This window comes from Physella acuta, unplaced genomic scaffold (assembly GCF_028476545.2).
Source record: "Physella acuta isolate Inbredline_101_S28 unplaced genomic scaffold, ASM2847654v3 ptg000108l, whole genome shotgun sequence".
NCBI lineage: Eukaryota > Metazoa > Mollusca > Gastropoda > Physidae > Physella > Physella acuta.
The window spans coordinates 458,411-476,097 of NW_026731628.1; the positions used below are offsets into that span (position 1 = coordinate 458,411).

General features: G+C 43.4%; 1 protein-coding gene across 1 annotated transcript in view; it reads right to left on the reverse strand.

The window, feature by feature from the left end:
• LOC131934183 (CCN family member 3) overlaps positions 1 to 17,449 on the reverse strand; it is an 89,454-nt gene extending 72,005 nt beyond the window's left edge. Inside the window, exons 1-2 of the mRNA XM_059290482.1 lie at positions 17,231 to 17,449; positions 1,488 to 1,809 (exon numbers count right to left, since the gene is read on the reverse strand). Of these exons, the coding sequence (XP_059146465.1) occupies positions 1,488 to 1,637 (150 nt within the window). The 5' untranslated portion in view covers positions 1,638 to 1,809; positions 17,231 to 17,449. The remainder of the gene's footprint in view (positions 1 to 1,487; positions 1,810 to 17,230) is intronic.
• Positions 17,450 to 17,687: the final 238 nt, after the last annotated feature.

A 17,687-nucleotide genomic window follows, 5' to 3' on the forward strand; every position in this document is an offset into this window, starting at 1 on the left:
AAAGTTGATATGCTGTCGTGGGTTGTCTAACTGTTCTATCAAAAGTTGATATGCTGTCGCGGGTTGTCTAACTGTTCTGGCAAAAGTTGATATGCTGTCACGGGTTGTCTAACTGTTCTATCAAAAGTTGATATGCTGTCACGGGTTGTCTAACTCTTCTATCAAAAGTTGATATGCTGTCGTGGGTTGTCTAACTGTTCTGGCAAAAGTTGATATGCTGTCGCGGGTTGTCTAACTGTTCTATCAAAAGTTGATATGCTGTCACGGGTTGTCTAACTCTTCTATCAAAAGTTGATATGCTGTCACGGGTTGTCTAACTCTTCTATCAAAAGTTGATATGCTGTCGCGGGTTGTCTAACTGTTCTATCAAAAGTTGATATGCTGTCGCGGGTTGTCTAACTGTTCTATCAAAAGTTGATATGCTGTCGCGGGTTGACTAGATCTGAATATGTCGTCTGACAAACGAGCAAGTTGGTATTGAGCGCTCGACAAACAATGACAGCTCCCTCCCCACCTGACATACGTTTCCTAGCTGTGGAATGGGGCTGAGGGGGTAATCGAGGCCATGCTTCAGACTAATGATTAATGGTCTATATTTAGATGATTAATGTTCTATATTTAGGTGTGTTGAATGTTAATAGCGCACTGATCTATATTTAGATGATAAATGCAGTATTTTTCTAGTGAGTGTATTTTACAAAGAGGTTGCTTGACCCGTTACAATAAATTGAGACCCTTCACAGTAGATATCATTAGACAAAAATGACCAGACACCCTGTAATAAATGATTCTAACGCTGTAGAGCTGCTTGTGTTGTTTCCATTATCTCATTCAACTCTTTGACACCACAATTACTATGGCATGTTAAAAAATGATTCCACAATGATTTATAGAACAAATAATGCTGGTAAACAAGTGTTAATGTCGTCAGCCTGACGGGGGGGGGGGGGGTTAATTTACTGCAAATAAGTTGCACACTAAAACATTGAGTTCCTGAGTTGTAGGTCAGCTTACCTTTTTGTCGTCAGGTTGGTTCCTGTGTTGTAGGTCAGCTTACCGTTTTGTCGTCAGGTTGGTTCCTGTGTTGTAGGTCAGCTTACCTTTTTGTCGTCAGGTTGGTTCCTGTGTTGTAGGTCAGCTTACCTTTTTGTCGTCAGGTTGGTTCCTGTGTTGTAGGTCAGCTTACCTTTTTGTCGTCAGGTTGGTTCCTGTGTTGTAGGTCAGCTTACCTTTTTGTCGTCAGGTTGGTTCCTGTGTTGTAGGTCAGCTTACCTTTTTGTCGTCAGGTTGGTTCCTGTGTTGTAGGTCAGCTTACCTTTTTGTCGTCAGGTTGGTTCCTGTGTTGTAGGTCAGCTTACCTTTTTGTCGTCAGGTTGGTTCCTGAGTTGTAGGTCAGCTTACCTTTTTGTCGTCAGGTTGGTTCCTGTGTTGTAGGCCAGCTTACCTTTTTGTCGTCAGGTTGGTTCCTGTGTTGTAGGTCAGCTTACCTTTTTGTCGTCAGGTTGGTTCCTGTGTTGTAGGTTGAACAGACGACACCCGAGGCAAGGAATATCCGATGACCGGTCAGCCAACGAGTGGCAGCTGATGAATGCCAGCACAGCGAGGCAGGACTGGAGCCAATGTCTGCACAAGTTCATTGTTTTATTTGCGCCTCTGACTGGCAGATCTGTGGGTCCCAACGTTCATTGTAATTAGTCAGACGACTGGAGCACGTGGGTCCGGTAGCAGCAGACGACAAGCATGACATGGGTCAAAGGTCAAACTTTTTTCAAACAGCAACCAAAGAGTCACGTGCGAAGTTGTAGAGTTCTGCTGGGTAGAATCAGGATTAGTTGCATTGAGTTAGAACAGGCATACTTATATATATATATATATATATATATATATATATATATATATATATATATATATATATAAGTATGCCTGTTCTAACTCAATTTTTAGCGCAATTTCCATTCTGGAGAATTGCGTTTATTAACTCGTCATTTCTGGGAATGGATGGATGGATGAATGAATGAATGGATGAATGTGTGTCCGGGCTTTAAGTCGTATCTCCTCCTCAACGAAGCAATATCGATGACTAGTTTCAAAAGCAATTATGTTAAGCAAGTTACGAGAATGAGCATAAGCCATAAAAATTCCGGGTTTCTTTCATGTATTTCCCGTAAAAGCCAAAAAACCTCGAAAAAATGCAGTTTTTGGCCCATATCTCGGCAACCAGACCACTTAGCGACTTGAAACATGTACCAATCGATTCCTGCCATAATTTAAAACAATATTGCCTAAGAAAGTTTTCAAAAATATCCTTTCGTTCGGTCAAAAAAAAAATTTTGAATTAATTAAAATTTGGACCGAATTAGTAGGCATTTTTTTCAACCACACCACACGCGTCATCACGTTCAATAGCTGCGCCATCACGTTCAATGGCTGCGTCATCACGTTCAGTAGCTAGGCGCGCAATGGTTTTTAGTCATGTAACTCTATTGTAAATAAAACATGTAAAATACTGAATTTTTTTTAAAATAAAAAACGTTTTAATAACTAACCAATGGTTTTACTAACCCTGCTCTTGATTTACGCTACGACAGAGCTATTTTTAGATAACATAAGGAAATTGCGCTTAAATTGTCACAAGACTTTTTAATTACCTTGTTTTCTATTTTTCATTTCAATATCAACAAATTTCATTCAACTTTTGATCTGTATCGAGTATTAGAAAATATAGGTAAGAATTAAACCACCCACCTCTAAAACAACAACGGCAGCCACCCACCTCTAAAACAACAACGGCAGCCACCCACCTCTAAAATAACGGCAGCCACCCACCTCTAAAATAACGGCAGCCACCCACCTCTAAAACAACAATAGCCACCCACCTCTAAAACAACGGCAGCCACCCACCTCTAAAACAACGGCAGCCACCCACCTCTAAAACAACAACGGCAGCCACCCACCTCTAAAACAACGGCAGCCACTCACCTCTAAAACAACGGCAGCCACCCACCTCTAAAACAACAGCAGCCACCCACGTCTAAAAGAACGGCAGCCACACACCTCTAAAACAACATCAGCCACCCACCTCTAAAACAGCAGCCACCCACCTCTAAAACAACAACAGCCACCCACCTCTAAAACAACAACAGCCACCCACCTCTACAACAACGGCAGCCACCCACCTCTAAAACAACGGCAGCCACCCACCTCTAAAACAACGGCAGTCACCCACCTCTAAAACAACGGCAGCCACCCACCTCTAAAACAACGGCAGCCACCCACCTCTAAAACAACAACAGCCACCCACCTCTATCAGGTGGAACACGGGAGTACCAGTCTAGCACATGTCCGTGTCTACAATGCAAAGATAAACAAGTCGTTGCTCTGTTGATATCTTGTGTACATTCCTCGCTGATTTAAATAACTACATCCCTGAATTTTACTCAGCTTATTGTGGAGTTCTATTTACAATAGTTGCATTCTGTTAGGTAAGCTGTATGTACAACAAACTCATTTTTCTGGCTTCTACGACAGATGCATAGCCTACTTCTTTACGTTTTATGTACAAAAAATACACTTGCATTCTTCTAGAAAGTTTTTTGTACAAAACATGCAGTTGCATTCATCTGAAAAGTTTTGTATTCTCGGTAAAAATTTAATCTGATATATTAACGTCCCCTCACCCCCACCCTACATGATTTGGTTATATTAACGTCCCCTCACCCCACCCTACATGATTTGGTTATATTAACGTCCCCTCACCCCCACCCTACATGATTTGGTTATATTAACGTCCCCTCACCCCCACCCTACATGATTTGGTTATATTAACGTCCCCTCACCCCCAACCCTACCTTGCGTGATTTGGTTATATTAACGTCCCCTCACCCCCACCCTACATGATTTGGTTATATTAACGTCCCCTCACCCCCACCCTACATGATTTGGTTATATTAACGTCCCCTCACCCCCACCCTACATGATTTGGTTATATTAACGTCCCCTCACCCCCAACCCTACCTTGCGTGATTTGGTTATATTAACGTCCCCTCACCCCCACCCTACATGATTTGGTTATATTAACGTCCCCTCACCCCCACCCTACATGATTTGGTTATATTAACGTCCCCTCACCCCCACCCTAAGTGATTTGGTTATATTAACGTCCCCTCACTCTCACACCACCCTACATGCTTTGGTTATATTAACGTCCCCTCACCCCCACCCTACATGATTTGGTTATATTAACGTCCCCTCACCCCCACCCTAAGTGATTTGGTTATATTAACGTCCCCTCACCCCCACCCTAAGTGAATTGGTTATATTAACGTCCCCTCACCCCCACCCTACATGATTTGGTTATATTAACGTCCCCTCACTCTCACCCCACCCTACATGCTTTGGTTATATTAACGTCCCCTCACCCCCACCCTAAGTGATTTGGTTATATTAACGTCCCCTCACCCCCACCCTACATGATTTGGTTATATTAACGTCCCCTCACCCCCACCCTACATGATTTGGTTATATTAACGTCCCCTCACCCCCACCCTACATGCTTTGGTTATATTAACGTCCCCTCAACCCCACCCTACGTGATTTGGTTATATTAACGTCCCCTCACCCCCACCCTACGTGATTTGGTTATATTAACGTCCCCTCACCCCCACCCTACATGCTTTGGTTATATTAACGTCCCCTCACCCCCACCCTTCATGCTTTGGTTATATTAACGTCCCCTCACCCCCACCCTAAGTGATTTGGTTATATTAACGTCCCCTCACTCTCACCCCACCCTACATGATTTGGTTATATTACCGTCCCCTCACCCGCACCCTACATGATTTGGTTATATTAACGTCCCCTCACCCCCACCCTACATGATTTGGTTATATTAACGTCCCCTCACCCCTACCCTACATGATTTGGTTATATTAACGTCCCCTCACCCCCACCCTACATGCTTTGGTTATATTAACGTCCCCTCACCCCCACCCTACGTGATTTGGTTATATTAACGTCCCCTCACCCCACCCTACATGATTTGGTTATATTACCGTCCCCTCACCCCCACCCTAAGTGATTTGGTTATATTAACGTCCCCTCACCCCACCCTACATGATTTGGTTATATTAACGTCCCCTCACCCCCACCCTACATGCTTTGGTTATATTAACGTCCCCTCACCCCCACCCTACATGATTTGGTTATATTAACGTCCCCTCACTCTCACCCCACCCTACATGATTTGGTTATATTACCGTTCCCTCACCCCCACCCTACATGCTTTGGTTATATTAACGTCCCCTCACCCCCACCCTACATGCTTTGGTTATATTAACGTCCCCTCACCCCCACCCTAAGTGATTTGGTTATATTAACGTCCCCTCACCCCCACCCTACATGATTTGGTTATATTAACGTCCCCTCACCCCCACCCTACATGATTTGGTTATATTAACGTCCCCTAACTCTCACCCCACCCTACATGATTTGGTTATATTAACGTCCCCTCACCCCCACCCTACATGATTTGGTTATATTAACGTCCCCTCACTCTCACCCCACCCTACATGATTTGGTTATATTAACGTCCCCTCACCCCCACCCTACATGATTTGGTTATATTAACGTCCCCTCACCCCCACCCTACATGATTTGGTTATATTAACGTCCCCTCACTCTCACCCCACCCTACATGCTTTGGTTATATTAACGTCCCCTCACCCCCACCCTACATGCTTTTGTTATATTAACGTCCCCTCACCCCCACCCTACATGATTTGGTTATATTAACGTCCCCTCACCCCCACCCTAAGTGATTTGGTTATATTAACGTCCCCTCACCCCCACCCTACATGATTTGGTTATATTAACGTCCCCTCACCCCCACCCTAAGTGATTTGGTTATATTAACGTCCCCTCAACCCCACCCTACATGATTTGGTTATATTAACGTCCCCTCACCCCCACCCTAAGTGATTTGGTTATATTAACGTCCCCTCACCCCCACCCTACATGATTTGGTTATATTAACGTCCCCTCACCCCCACCCTACATGATTTGGTTATATTAACGTCCCCTCACCCCCAACCCTACCTTGCGTGATTTGGTTATATTAACGTCCCCTCACCCCCACCCTACATGATTTGGTTATATTAACGTCCCCTCACCCCTACCCTACATGATTTGGTTATATTAACGTCCCCTCACCCCCACCCTACATGATTTGGTTATATTAACGTCCCCTCACCCCCACCCTAAGTGATTTGGTTATATTAACGTCCCCTCACTCTCACCCCACCCTACATGCTTTGGTTATATTAACGTCCCATCACCCCCACCCTACATGCTTTGGTTATATTAACGTCCCCTCACCCCCACCCTACATGATTTGGTTATATTAACGTCCCCTCACCCCCACCCTAAGTGATTTGGTTATATTAACGTCCCCTCACCCCCACCCTACATGATTTGGTTATATTAACGTCCCCTCACCCCCACCCTACATGATTTGGTTATATTAACGTCCCCTCACCCCTACCCTACATGATTTGGTTATATTAACGTCCCCTCACTCTCACCCCACCCTACATGCTTTGGTTATATTAACGTCCCCTCACCCCCACCCTACATGATTTGGTTATATTAACGTCCCCTCACCCCCACCCTACATGCTTTGGTTATATTAACGTCCCCTCACCCCCACCCTAAGTGATTTGGTTATATTAACGTCCCCTCACCCCCACCCTAAGTGATTTGGTTATATTAACGTCCCCTCACCCCCACCCTACATGATTTGGTTATATTAACGTCCCCTCACTCTCACCCCACCCTACATGCTTTGGTTATATTAACGTCCCCTCACCTTACCCTACATGATTTGGTTATATTAACGTCCCCTCACCCCCACCCTACATGCTTTGGTTATATTAACGTCCCCTCACCCCCACCCTACGTGATTTGGTTATATTAACGTCCCCTCACCCCCACCCTACGTGATTTGGTTATATTAACGTCGCCTCACCCCCACCCTACATGATTTGGTTATATTAACGTCCCCTCACTCTCACCCCACCCTACATGATTTGGTTATATTACCGTCCCCTCACCCCCACCCTACATGATTTGGTTATATTAACGTCCCCTCACCCCCACCCTACTCGATTTGGTTATATTGACGTCCCCTCACTCCTACCCTACATGATTTGGTTATATTAACGTCCCCTCACCCCCACCCTACATGCTTTGGTTATATTAACGTCCCCTCACCCCCACCCTACGTGATTTGGTTATATTAACGTCCCCTCACTCTCACCCCACCCTACATGCTTTGGTTATATTAACGTCCCCTCACCCCCACCCTACATGCTTTGGTTATATTAACGTCCCCTCACCCCCACCCTAAGTGATTTGGTTATATTAACGTCCCCTCACCCCCACCCTAAGTGATTTGGTTATATTAACGTCCCCTCACCCCCACCCTACATGATTTGGTTATATTAACGTCCCCTCACTCTCACCCCACCCTACATGCTTTGGTTATATTAACGTCCCCTCACCCCCACCCTACATGATTTGGTTATATTAACGTCCCCTCACTCTCACCCCACCCTACATGATTTGGTTATATTAACGTCCCCTCACCCCCACCCTACATGATTTGGTTATATTAACGTCCCCTCACCCCCACCCTACATGATTTGGTTATATTAACGTCCCCTCACCCCCACCCTACATGATTTGGTTATATTAACGTCCCCTCACCCCCACCCTACATGATTTGGTTATATTAACGTCCCCTCACCCCCACCCTACATGATTTGGTTATATTAACGTCCCCTCACCCCCACCCTACATGATTTGGTTATATTAACGTCCCCTCACTCTCACCCCACCCTACATGCTTTGGTTATATTAACGTCCCCTCACCCCCACCCTACATGCTTTGGTTATATTAACGTCCCCTCACCCCCACCCTACATGCTTTGGTTATATTAACGTCCCCTCACCCCCACCCTACATGATTTGGTTATATTAACGTCCCCTCACCCCCACCCTAAGTGATTTGGTTATATTAACGTCCCCTCACCCCCACCCTACATGATTTGGTTATATTAACGTCCCCTCACCCCCACCCTACATGATTTGGTTATATTAACGTCCCCTCACCCCCACCCTACATGCTTTGGTTATATTAACGTCCCCTCACTCTCACCCCACCCTACATGATTTGGTTATATTAACGTCCCCTCACCCCCACCCTACATGATTTGGTTATATTAACGTCCCCTCACTCTCACCACACCCTACATGCTTTGGTTATATTAACGTCCCCTCACCCCCACCCTAAGTGATTTGGTTATATTAACGTCCCCTCACCCCCACCCTAAGTGATTTGGTTATATTAACGTCCCCTCACTCTCACCCCACCCTACATGCTTTGGTTATATTAACGTCCCCTCACCCCCACCCTACATGATTTGGTTATATTAACGTCCCCTCACCCCCACCCTACATGATTTGGTTATATTAACGTCCCCTCACCCCCACCCTAAGTGATTTGGTTATATTAACGTCCCCTCACCCCCACCCTAAGTGATTTGGTTATATTAACGTCCCCTCACCCCCACCCTACATGATTTGGTTATATTAACGTCCCCTCACTCTCACCCCACCCTACATGCTTTGGTTATATTAACGTCCCCTCACCCCCACCCTACATGATTTGGTTATATTAACGTCCCCTCACTCTCACCCCACCCTACATGATTTGGTTATATTAACGTCCCCTCACCCCCACCCTACATGATTTGGTTATATTAACGTCCCCTCACCCCCACCCTACATGATTTGGTTATATTAACGTCCCCTCACCCCCACCCTACATGATTTGGTTATATTAACGTCCCCTCACCCCCACCCTACATGATTTGGTTATATTAACGTCCCCTCACCCCCACCCTACATGATTTGGTTATATTAACGTCCCCTCACCCCCACCCTACATGATTTGGTTATATTAACGTCCCCTCACTCTCACCCCACCCTACATGCTTTGGTTATATTAACGTCCCCTCACCCCCACCCTACATGCTTTGGTTATATTAACGTCCCCTCACCCCCACCCTACATGCTTTGGTTATATTAACGTCCCCTCACCCCCACCCTACATGATTTGGTTATATTAACGTCCCCTCACCCCCACCCTAAGTGATTTGGTTATATTAACGTCCCCTCACCCCCACCCTACATGATTTGGTTATATTAACGTCCCCTCACCCCCACCCTACATGATTTGGTTATATTAACGTCCCCTCACCCCCACCCTACATGCTTTGGTTATATTAACGTCCCCTCACTCTCACCCCACCCTACATGATTTGGTTATATTAACGTCCCCTCACCCCCACCCTACATGATTTGGTTATATTAACGTCCCCTCACTCTCACCACACCCTACATGCTTTGGTTATATTAACGTCCCCTCACCCCCACCCTAAGTGATTTGGTTATATTAACGTCCCCTCACCCCCACCCTAAGTGATTTGGTTATATTAACGTCCCCTCACTCTCACCCCACCCTACATGCTTTGGTTATATTAACGTCCCCTCACCCCCACCCTACATGATTTGGTTATATTAACGTCCCCTCACCCCCACCCTACATGATTTGGTTATATTAACGTCCCCTCACCCCCACCCTAAGTGATTTGGTTATATTAACGTCCCCTCACCCCCACCCTAAGTGATTTGGTTATATTAACGTCCCCTCACCCCCACCCTAAGTGATTTGGTTATATTAACGTCCCCTCACCCCCACCCTACATGCTTTGGTTATATTAACGTCCCCTCACCCCCACCCTACATGATTTGGTTATATTAACGTCCCCTCACCCCCACCCTACGTGATTTGGTTATATTAACGTCCCCTCACCCCCACCCTACATGATTTGGTTATATTAACGTCCCCTCACTCTCACCCCACCCTACATGATTTGGTTATATTAACGTCCCCTCACTCTCACCCCACCCTACATGATTTGGTTATATTAACGTCCCCTCACCCCCACCCTACATGATTTGGTTATATTAACGTCCCCTCACTCTCACCCCACCCTACATGATTTGGTTATATTAACGTCCCCTCACTCTCACCCCACCCTACATGATTTGGTTATATTAACGTCCCCTCACTCTCACCCCACCCTACAGGATTTGGTTATATTACCGTCCTCTCACCCCCACTCTACATGATTTGGTTATATTAACGTCCTCTCACCCCCACTCTACATGATTTGGTTATATTAACGTCCCCTCACCCCCACCCTACATGATTTGGTTATATTAACGTCCCCTCACTCTCACCCCACCCTACATGATTTGGTTATATTAACGTCCCCTCACCCCCACCCTAAGTGATTTGGTTATATTAACGTCCCCTCACCCCCACCCTACATGATTTGGTTATATTAACGTCCCCTCACCCGCACCCTACATGATTTGGTTATATTAACGTCCCCTCACCCCCACCCTACATGATTTGGTTATATTAACGTCCCCTCACCCCACCCTACATGATTTGGTTATATTAACGTCCCCTCACCCCCACCCTACATGATTTGGTTATATTAACGTCCCCTCACCCCACCCTACATGATTTGGTTACATCAACGTCCCCTCACCCCCCCTACATGATTTGGTTATATTAACGTCCCCTCACCCCACCCTACATGATTTGGTTATATTAACGTCCCCTCACTCTCACCCCCACCCTACGTGATTTGGTTATATTAACGTCCCCTCACCCCCAACCCTACCTTGCGTGATTTGGTTATATTAACGTCCCCTCACCCCCACCCCACATGATTTGGTTATATTAACGTCCCCTCACCCCCACCCTACATGATTTGGTTATATTAACGTCCCCTCACCCCCACCCTACATGATTTGGTTATATTAACGTCCCCTCACCCCCACCCTACATGATTTGGTTATATTAACGTCCCCTTCACCCCACCCTACATGATTTGGTTATATTAACGTCCCCTCACCCCCACCCTACATGATTTGGTTATATTAACGTCCCCTCACCCCCACCCTACATGATTTGGTTATATTAACGTCCCCTCACCCCCACCCCCCACCCTAAGTGATTTGGTTATATTAACGTCCCCTCACCCCAACCCTACGTGATTTGGTTATATTAACGTCGCCTCACCCCCACCCCACATTACATTATTTGGTTATATTAACGTCCCCTCACCCCCACCCCACCCTACATGCTTTGGTTACATTAACGTCCCCTCACCCCCACCCTACATGATTTGGTTATATTAACGTCCCCTCACCCCCACCCTAAGTGATTTGGTTATATTAACGTCCCCTCACCCCCACCCCACCCTACATGCTTTGGTTATATTAACGTCCCCTTACCCCTATCCTACATAATTTGGTTATATTAACGTCCCCTCACCCCCACCCTAAGTGATTTGGTTATATTAACGTCCCCTCACCCCCACCCTACAGGATTTGGTTATATTAACGTCCCCTCACCCCCACCCTACATGATTTGGTTATATTAACGTCCCCTCACCCCCACCCTACATGCTTTGGTTATATTAACGTCCCCTCACCCCTATCCTACATAATTTGGTTATATTAACGTCCCCTCACCCCCACCCTAAGTGATTTGGTTATATTAACGTCCCCTCACCCCCACCCTACATGATTTGGTTATATTAACGTCCCCTCACCCCCACCCCACCCTACATGCTTTGGTTATATTATCGTCCCCTTACCCCTATCCTACATAATTTGGTTATATTAACGTCCCCTCACCCCCACCCTAAGTGATTTGGTTATATTAACGTCCCCTCACCCCCACCCTACATGATTTGGTTATATTAACGTCCCCTCACCCCCACCCTACATGATTTGGTTATATTAACGTCCCCTCACCCCCACCCTACATAATTTGGTTATATTAACGTCGCCTCACCCCCACCCCACCTTACATGATTTGGTTATATTAACGTCACCTCACCCCCACCCCCACCCTACATGATTTGGTTATATTAACGTCCCCTCACCCCCACCCTACATGATTTGGTTATATTAACGTCCCTTCACCCCCACCCTACATTATTTGGTTATATTAACGTCCCCTCACCCCCACCATACATTATTCTGTAATATTAACGTCCCCTCACCCCTACCCTACATGATTTGGTTATATTTACGTCCCTTCACCCCCACCCTACATGATTTGGTTGTATTAACGTACCCTCACCCCTACCCTACATGATTTGGTTATAGTAACGTCCCCTTACCCCACCCTACATGATTTGGTTATATTACCGCCCCTTCACCCCACCCTACATGCTTTGGTTATATTAACGTCCCCTCACCCCCAACCCTACCTTACGTGATTTGGTTATATTAACGTCCCCTCACCCCCACCCCCACCCTATATGATTTGGTTATATTAACGTCCCCTCACCCCCACCACCACCCCCACCTTACAAGATTTGGTTATATTAACGTCCCCTTACCCCTACCCTACATAATTTGGTTATATTAACGTCCCCTCACCCCCACCCTAAGTGATTTGGTTATATTAACGTCCCCTCACCCCCACCCCACCCCCACCCTACGTGATTTGGTTATATTAACGTCCCCTCACCCACACCCCACCCTACGTGATTTGGTTATATTAACGTCCCCTCACCCCCACCCTAAGTGATTTGGTTATATTAACGTCCCCTCACCCCCACCCTAAGTGATTTGGTTATATTAACGTCCCCTCACCCCCACCCCACCCCCACCCTACGTGATTTGGTTATATTAACGTCCCCTCACCCACACCCCACCCTACGTGATTTGGTTATATTAACGTCCCCTCACCCCCACCCTACATGATTTGGTTATATTAACGTCCCCTCACTCTCACCCCACCCTACATGATTTGGTTATATTAACGTCCCCTCACCCCCAACCTACATGATTTGGTTATATTAACGTCCCCTCACCCCCAACCCTACCTTGCGTGATTTGGTTATATTAACGTCCCCTCACCCCACCCTACATGATTTGGTTATATTAACGTCCCCTCACCCACACCCCACCCTACGTGATTTGGTTATATTAACGTCCCCTCACCCCCACCCTACATGATTTGGTTATATTAACGTCCCCTCACCCCCACCCCACCTTATGTGATTTGGTTATATTAACGTCCCCTCTATATTGACCTGCCGTATGAATGTGTTTCTATATTGAACTAGTTCATGACGCCGATAACGTCTTATGTGTTTCTATATTGAACTAGTTCATGACTCCAATAACGTCTTATGTGTTTCTATATTGAACTAGTTCATGACGCCAATAACGTCTTATGTTTCTATATTGAACTAGTTCATGACGCCAATAACGTCTTATGTGTTTCTATATTGAACTAGTTCATGACGCCAATAATGTCTTATGTGTTTCTATATTGAACTAGTTCATGACGCCGATATCGTCTTATGTGTTTCTATATTGAACTAGTTCATGACGCCGATATCGTCTTATGTGTTTCTATATTGAACTAGTTCATGACGCCGATAATTTCTTATGTGTTTCTATATTGAACTAGTTCATGACGCCGATAACGTCTTATGTGTTTCTATATTGAACTAGTTTATGACGCCGATATCGTCTTATGTGTTTCTATATTGAACTAGTTCATGACGCCGATATCGTCTTATATGTTTCTATATTGAACTAGTTCATGACGCCGATAACGTCTTACAAGTTAAATGAACTGTCAAATGACTCATTTGTCCTAGTTGTCCGATTTAACGGTCGCTGTATAAATCTGCATTTTCAACTCCTAAATTTGCATTTCGAATTTAGTTTTGTTGTTGTTGTCTCTTTACGGCGAAGATTAATGTATGCATAGACCTTCACCTTGACAGACATCTGGAATCTACGTTCACTTACAAGATAGACATCTACATTGTCTTATAAGATAGACATCTATATTGTCTTATGAGATAGACATTTACATTGTCTTATAAGATAGACATCTACATTGTCTTATAAGATAGACATTTACATCGCCTTATAAGATAGCCATCTACATTTTCTTCTTATAAGATAGATATCATTGTCTTATAAATTATTTATTAAAACCAGTCTCAAATATTAAGTTTATGAGGGTTCTTTTATAAGTATAGGAAAATATGATCGACATTGTGAAACAATTTAAAACACTTCGACCGTGATTATAAATCAGATAACAAAACAACATGTTTTAAGTAGTTCGTTTGGAACTTAATTCTAAACTAACCTTGAATAGCAAGAACCGTAAAATAGATTAAAATACTCCATGTTGACAGAGTTCCGACAAGATTTTTGGAAAAATATCGATGTTTTAAGAGAAATTTCAACTGCAATTTTCAGGGGGTTGTAGGCTGCGGTGTGACGTCATTTTAAAGGGGGGGGGGGGCTGGCTTTTTGTGACAATGTGTGACGGATGGGAGGTAAAATTGTCAAAAGAAGCGTGACGACATTTATGGATGACCCCTAATTTCTAAACAGTAAAATATTCCAGTCTGTCACAGACCCAAGTTGAAAACAAAATATTAGTGAGGGGTTTTCAGTGTATGCTTATACGACAAAGTTTTTATGAAGGTTTAAATGATGCTCATTTAGTAGGGGGGTTTAGTGTTTTTAAGCAAATATTTTCAGTGGCAGCATTGGTACTGTCGAATTCACAAATTATAAATTACTGAAATGTAGAAAAAAAAACAACAACTAAATAGCGGCGTATGATACGCAGCGGGTCGGCTCGTATATATAATTCTCTTCTGGGAGCCGTTAGAAAACAAGCTGCAAGCGCGCCTTACAGTCCCCTCTCTTCCTCTCTAACGCTACCACCCCCCACCCCACCCCCACATTGTCTGGTGAGCTGTGGTCACGCTGTTTACATTTTACAATCATAGAGACGGGTTTGGTGACGGCTATTAGGGGCAGATAATTTAGTTTGAAACGATTTTAAGCTTAGAGGAGGTAACTAAGAGGAGGCTGCTTTCATGTGGGGGGGGGGGGGGTTTAGTGTTTTTAAGCAAATATTTTCAGTGGCAGCATTGGTACTGTCGAATTCACAAATTATAAATTACTGAAAAGTAGAAAAAAAAACAACTAAATAGCGGCGTATGATACGCAGCGGGTCGGCTCGTTCTATTATATTTTTAAAAGTTTAAGTAATTAAAAATCATGGCTATATTCCGAGTTGCCATCCCACGTAGTGTTATATAAGAATATTCGAAAAAGTTTAGGGGAGATTTCTCCCGGTTTATTTTTTTCTCTTATTCAAATAAACCGGGAGTGATCTCCCCTAAACTTTCTCGAATATTCTTATATAAAACAACAGAGGATGGGAACTCCATTTTAAATACTTAAAGTTTTTAAAATAGAATAAAATCTCGTAGAAAAAAGAATTTCACACCAAGTGAACGCCAAATGAATGTGCATAATAGTGCGCAATATTATTAGTTCTTTATCAATTCAAATGCGTTTTTTGAGAAATCGGAAATAGCGTAAATTACTACTTCCGGTCAACGGAAATTACTTAAAAATTTGACAGAAGGTAGAGAATTAGATCATTTACTTACAGGTGAAATTTCATTTATCTATCTCAAATAGTACTCAAGTTATAGGCTTTTGAAAAATTCAAAGTAGAAAAAGTACCACTTCCGGTTATCGGAAATCGCTCAAAAGTTAATACGGATCTACAATTTTGATAAAATACTTATATATGAAATTTCATCAACCTAGCTGTAACGGTACTCAAGTTATCTTGTTTACACACAGACAGACACACAGACAGACACACAGATATACGGACAAGATTGCAAAATTATTTTTTCCCGTATCAGTGAGGTGTAAAACGTCGAGATTTATAAAAAATCTCGATTTTTTTTTTTTGCACGATTACAAGACTTTCTCTATACTTCGTATATACGAGAAAGTAAAAAAGGTAACGAAAAATTCAGAGACGGCATGGGGGGGGGGGGCGCTAGAATTAGAGTGGATTAAAAGCATTTAACACATACATAAACAGAACAAAACCACCGTGAACACATACATAATAAGAACAAAACCATCGTGAACACATACATAAACAGAACCAAACCACAGTGAACACATACATAAACAGAGCAAAACCACCGTGAACACATACATAAATAGAACAAAACTACAGTGAACACATACATAAACAGAGCAAAACCACCGTGAACACATACATAAATAGAACAAAACCACCGTGAACCCATGTGAAATTCGCGTCTAGCGGTCAAACAAAACAATCGAGATAAGAAGCCGACAGGAGATTTTAGCTGTCTACTGCCCCCCCCCCCCCCCCGTTTCAACCCCCTCCCCTATCCCCCCAATTAACTAGCCTCATTAATTCTAAACCATGGACCTAACGCCTTAGATAATGGTACTAATTAAAGAGCACATAAATCATCCATCTTTGCCTTCAAATGCCGTGGTTGGATAAAGCCTTAAGAATATGTATATGTGTGTTTGTGTACATAGCGGAGGTTGTGCTTAAAACAAGAAGGGCAAGATGACAATTTCTGAGACATTATATATGAATGTATATAAGCCTATAGGTGGGGGGGGGTGAGTGTGAGAAACAATGGGCGATATATATATATATATATATATATATATATATATATATATATATATATATATATATATATATATATATATATATATATATGGTCGGGCATTTTTTGCGGTAGCGATATATTTATTTATTTATTTACTCGTAATATGTGCGTTTGTATATATATATATATATATATATATATATATATATATATATATATATATATATATATATATATATATATATATATATATATATAGTCACGGCCTTCTATATACCACTTTAAATATTGTCATGGCTACCTGTCGTTTACCACCTCAAAGACCTCAATAGAGAGGTGAGATACCCGTGACAGCTGAGATGATCTTATTCGACAATTGAAAAGACCAATGAGATATGACGTGTGGGGTGTGGAGGGGGGATGCGTATGTGTGGTCTGCAGTAAAATCTAGTTGAAGCATATTATTATGTAAACAAATGAAATGTTAAATTCACCGTTACAAGCCAAAAAAGAAATCTCTTCAATATATGTATTTCAAATAAATAAATAAAACAGAGCGTTACACTGACCACTGTCCATCCAGCTAAATCCAGTTGCGGGCACACCAAGAATTCACAGAATCAGTAGAAAGTAAAGCGGTTAATAAAACCACAATTCACAAGGGAAATCCAAATCCAATGATCTCTTATCGCGGAGATATCCTGTTGAAACCAATATTTGAAAGCCCAACTCGATCGTTTCTCGCCACGCCAGCCTATGTTTCTCGCCACGCCAACCTATGCTAGACTACATTTGAGACCGCACTGCTGTATTAAAGCGCTGGCTCAATCGGCCCGCTGCGCTTTTTAACCCGCGCAGTCAACTCACAGGCACTAGCCGCAGAAGCATTTGACTTTATTTGACTTCATTACACTTAACCCAGTGCTCCTGATATCCTTTGTAACCGGGTGTAAACCATTTTTAAATCGAGTCTAAATTTCTGAGAGAAACAAATAAGGAAATGTGTGAAGTCTCAAGTAATATTTA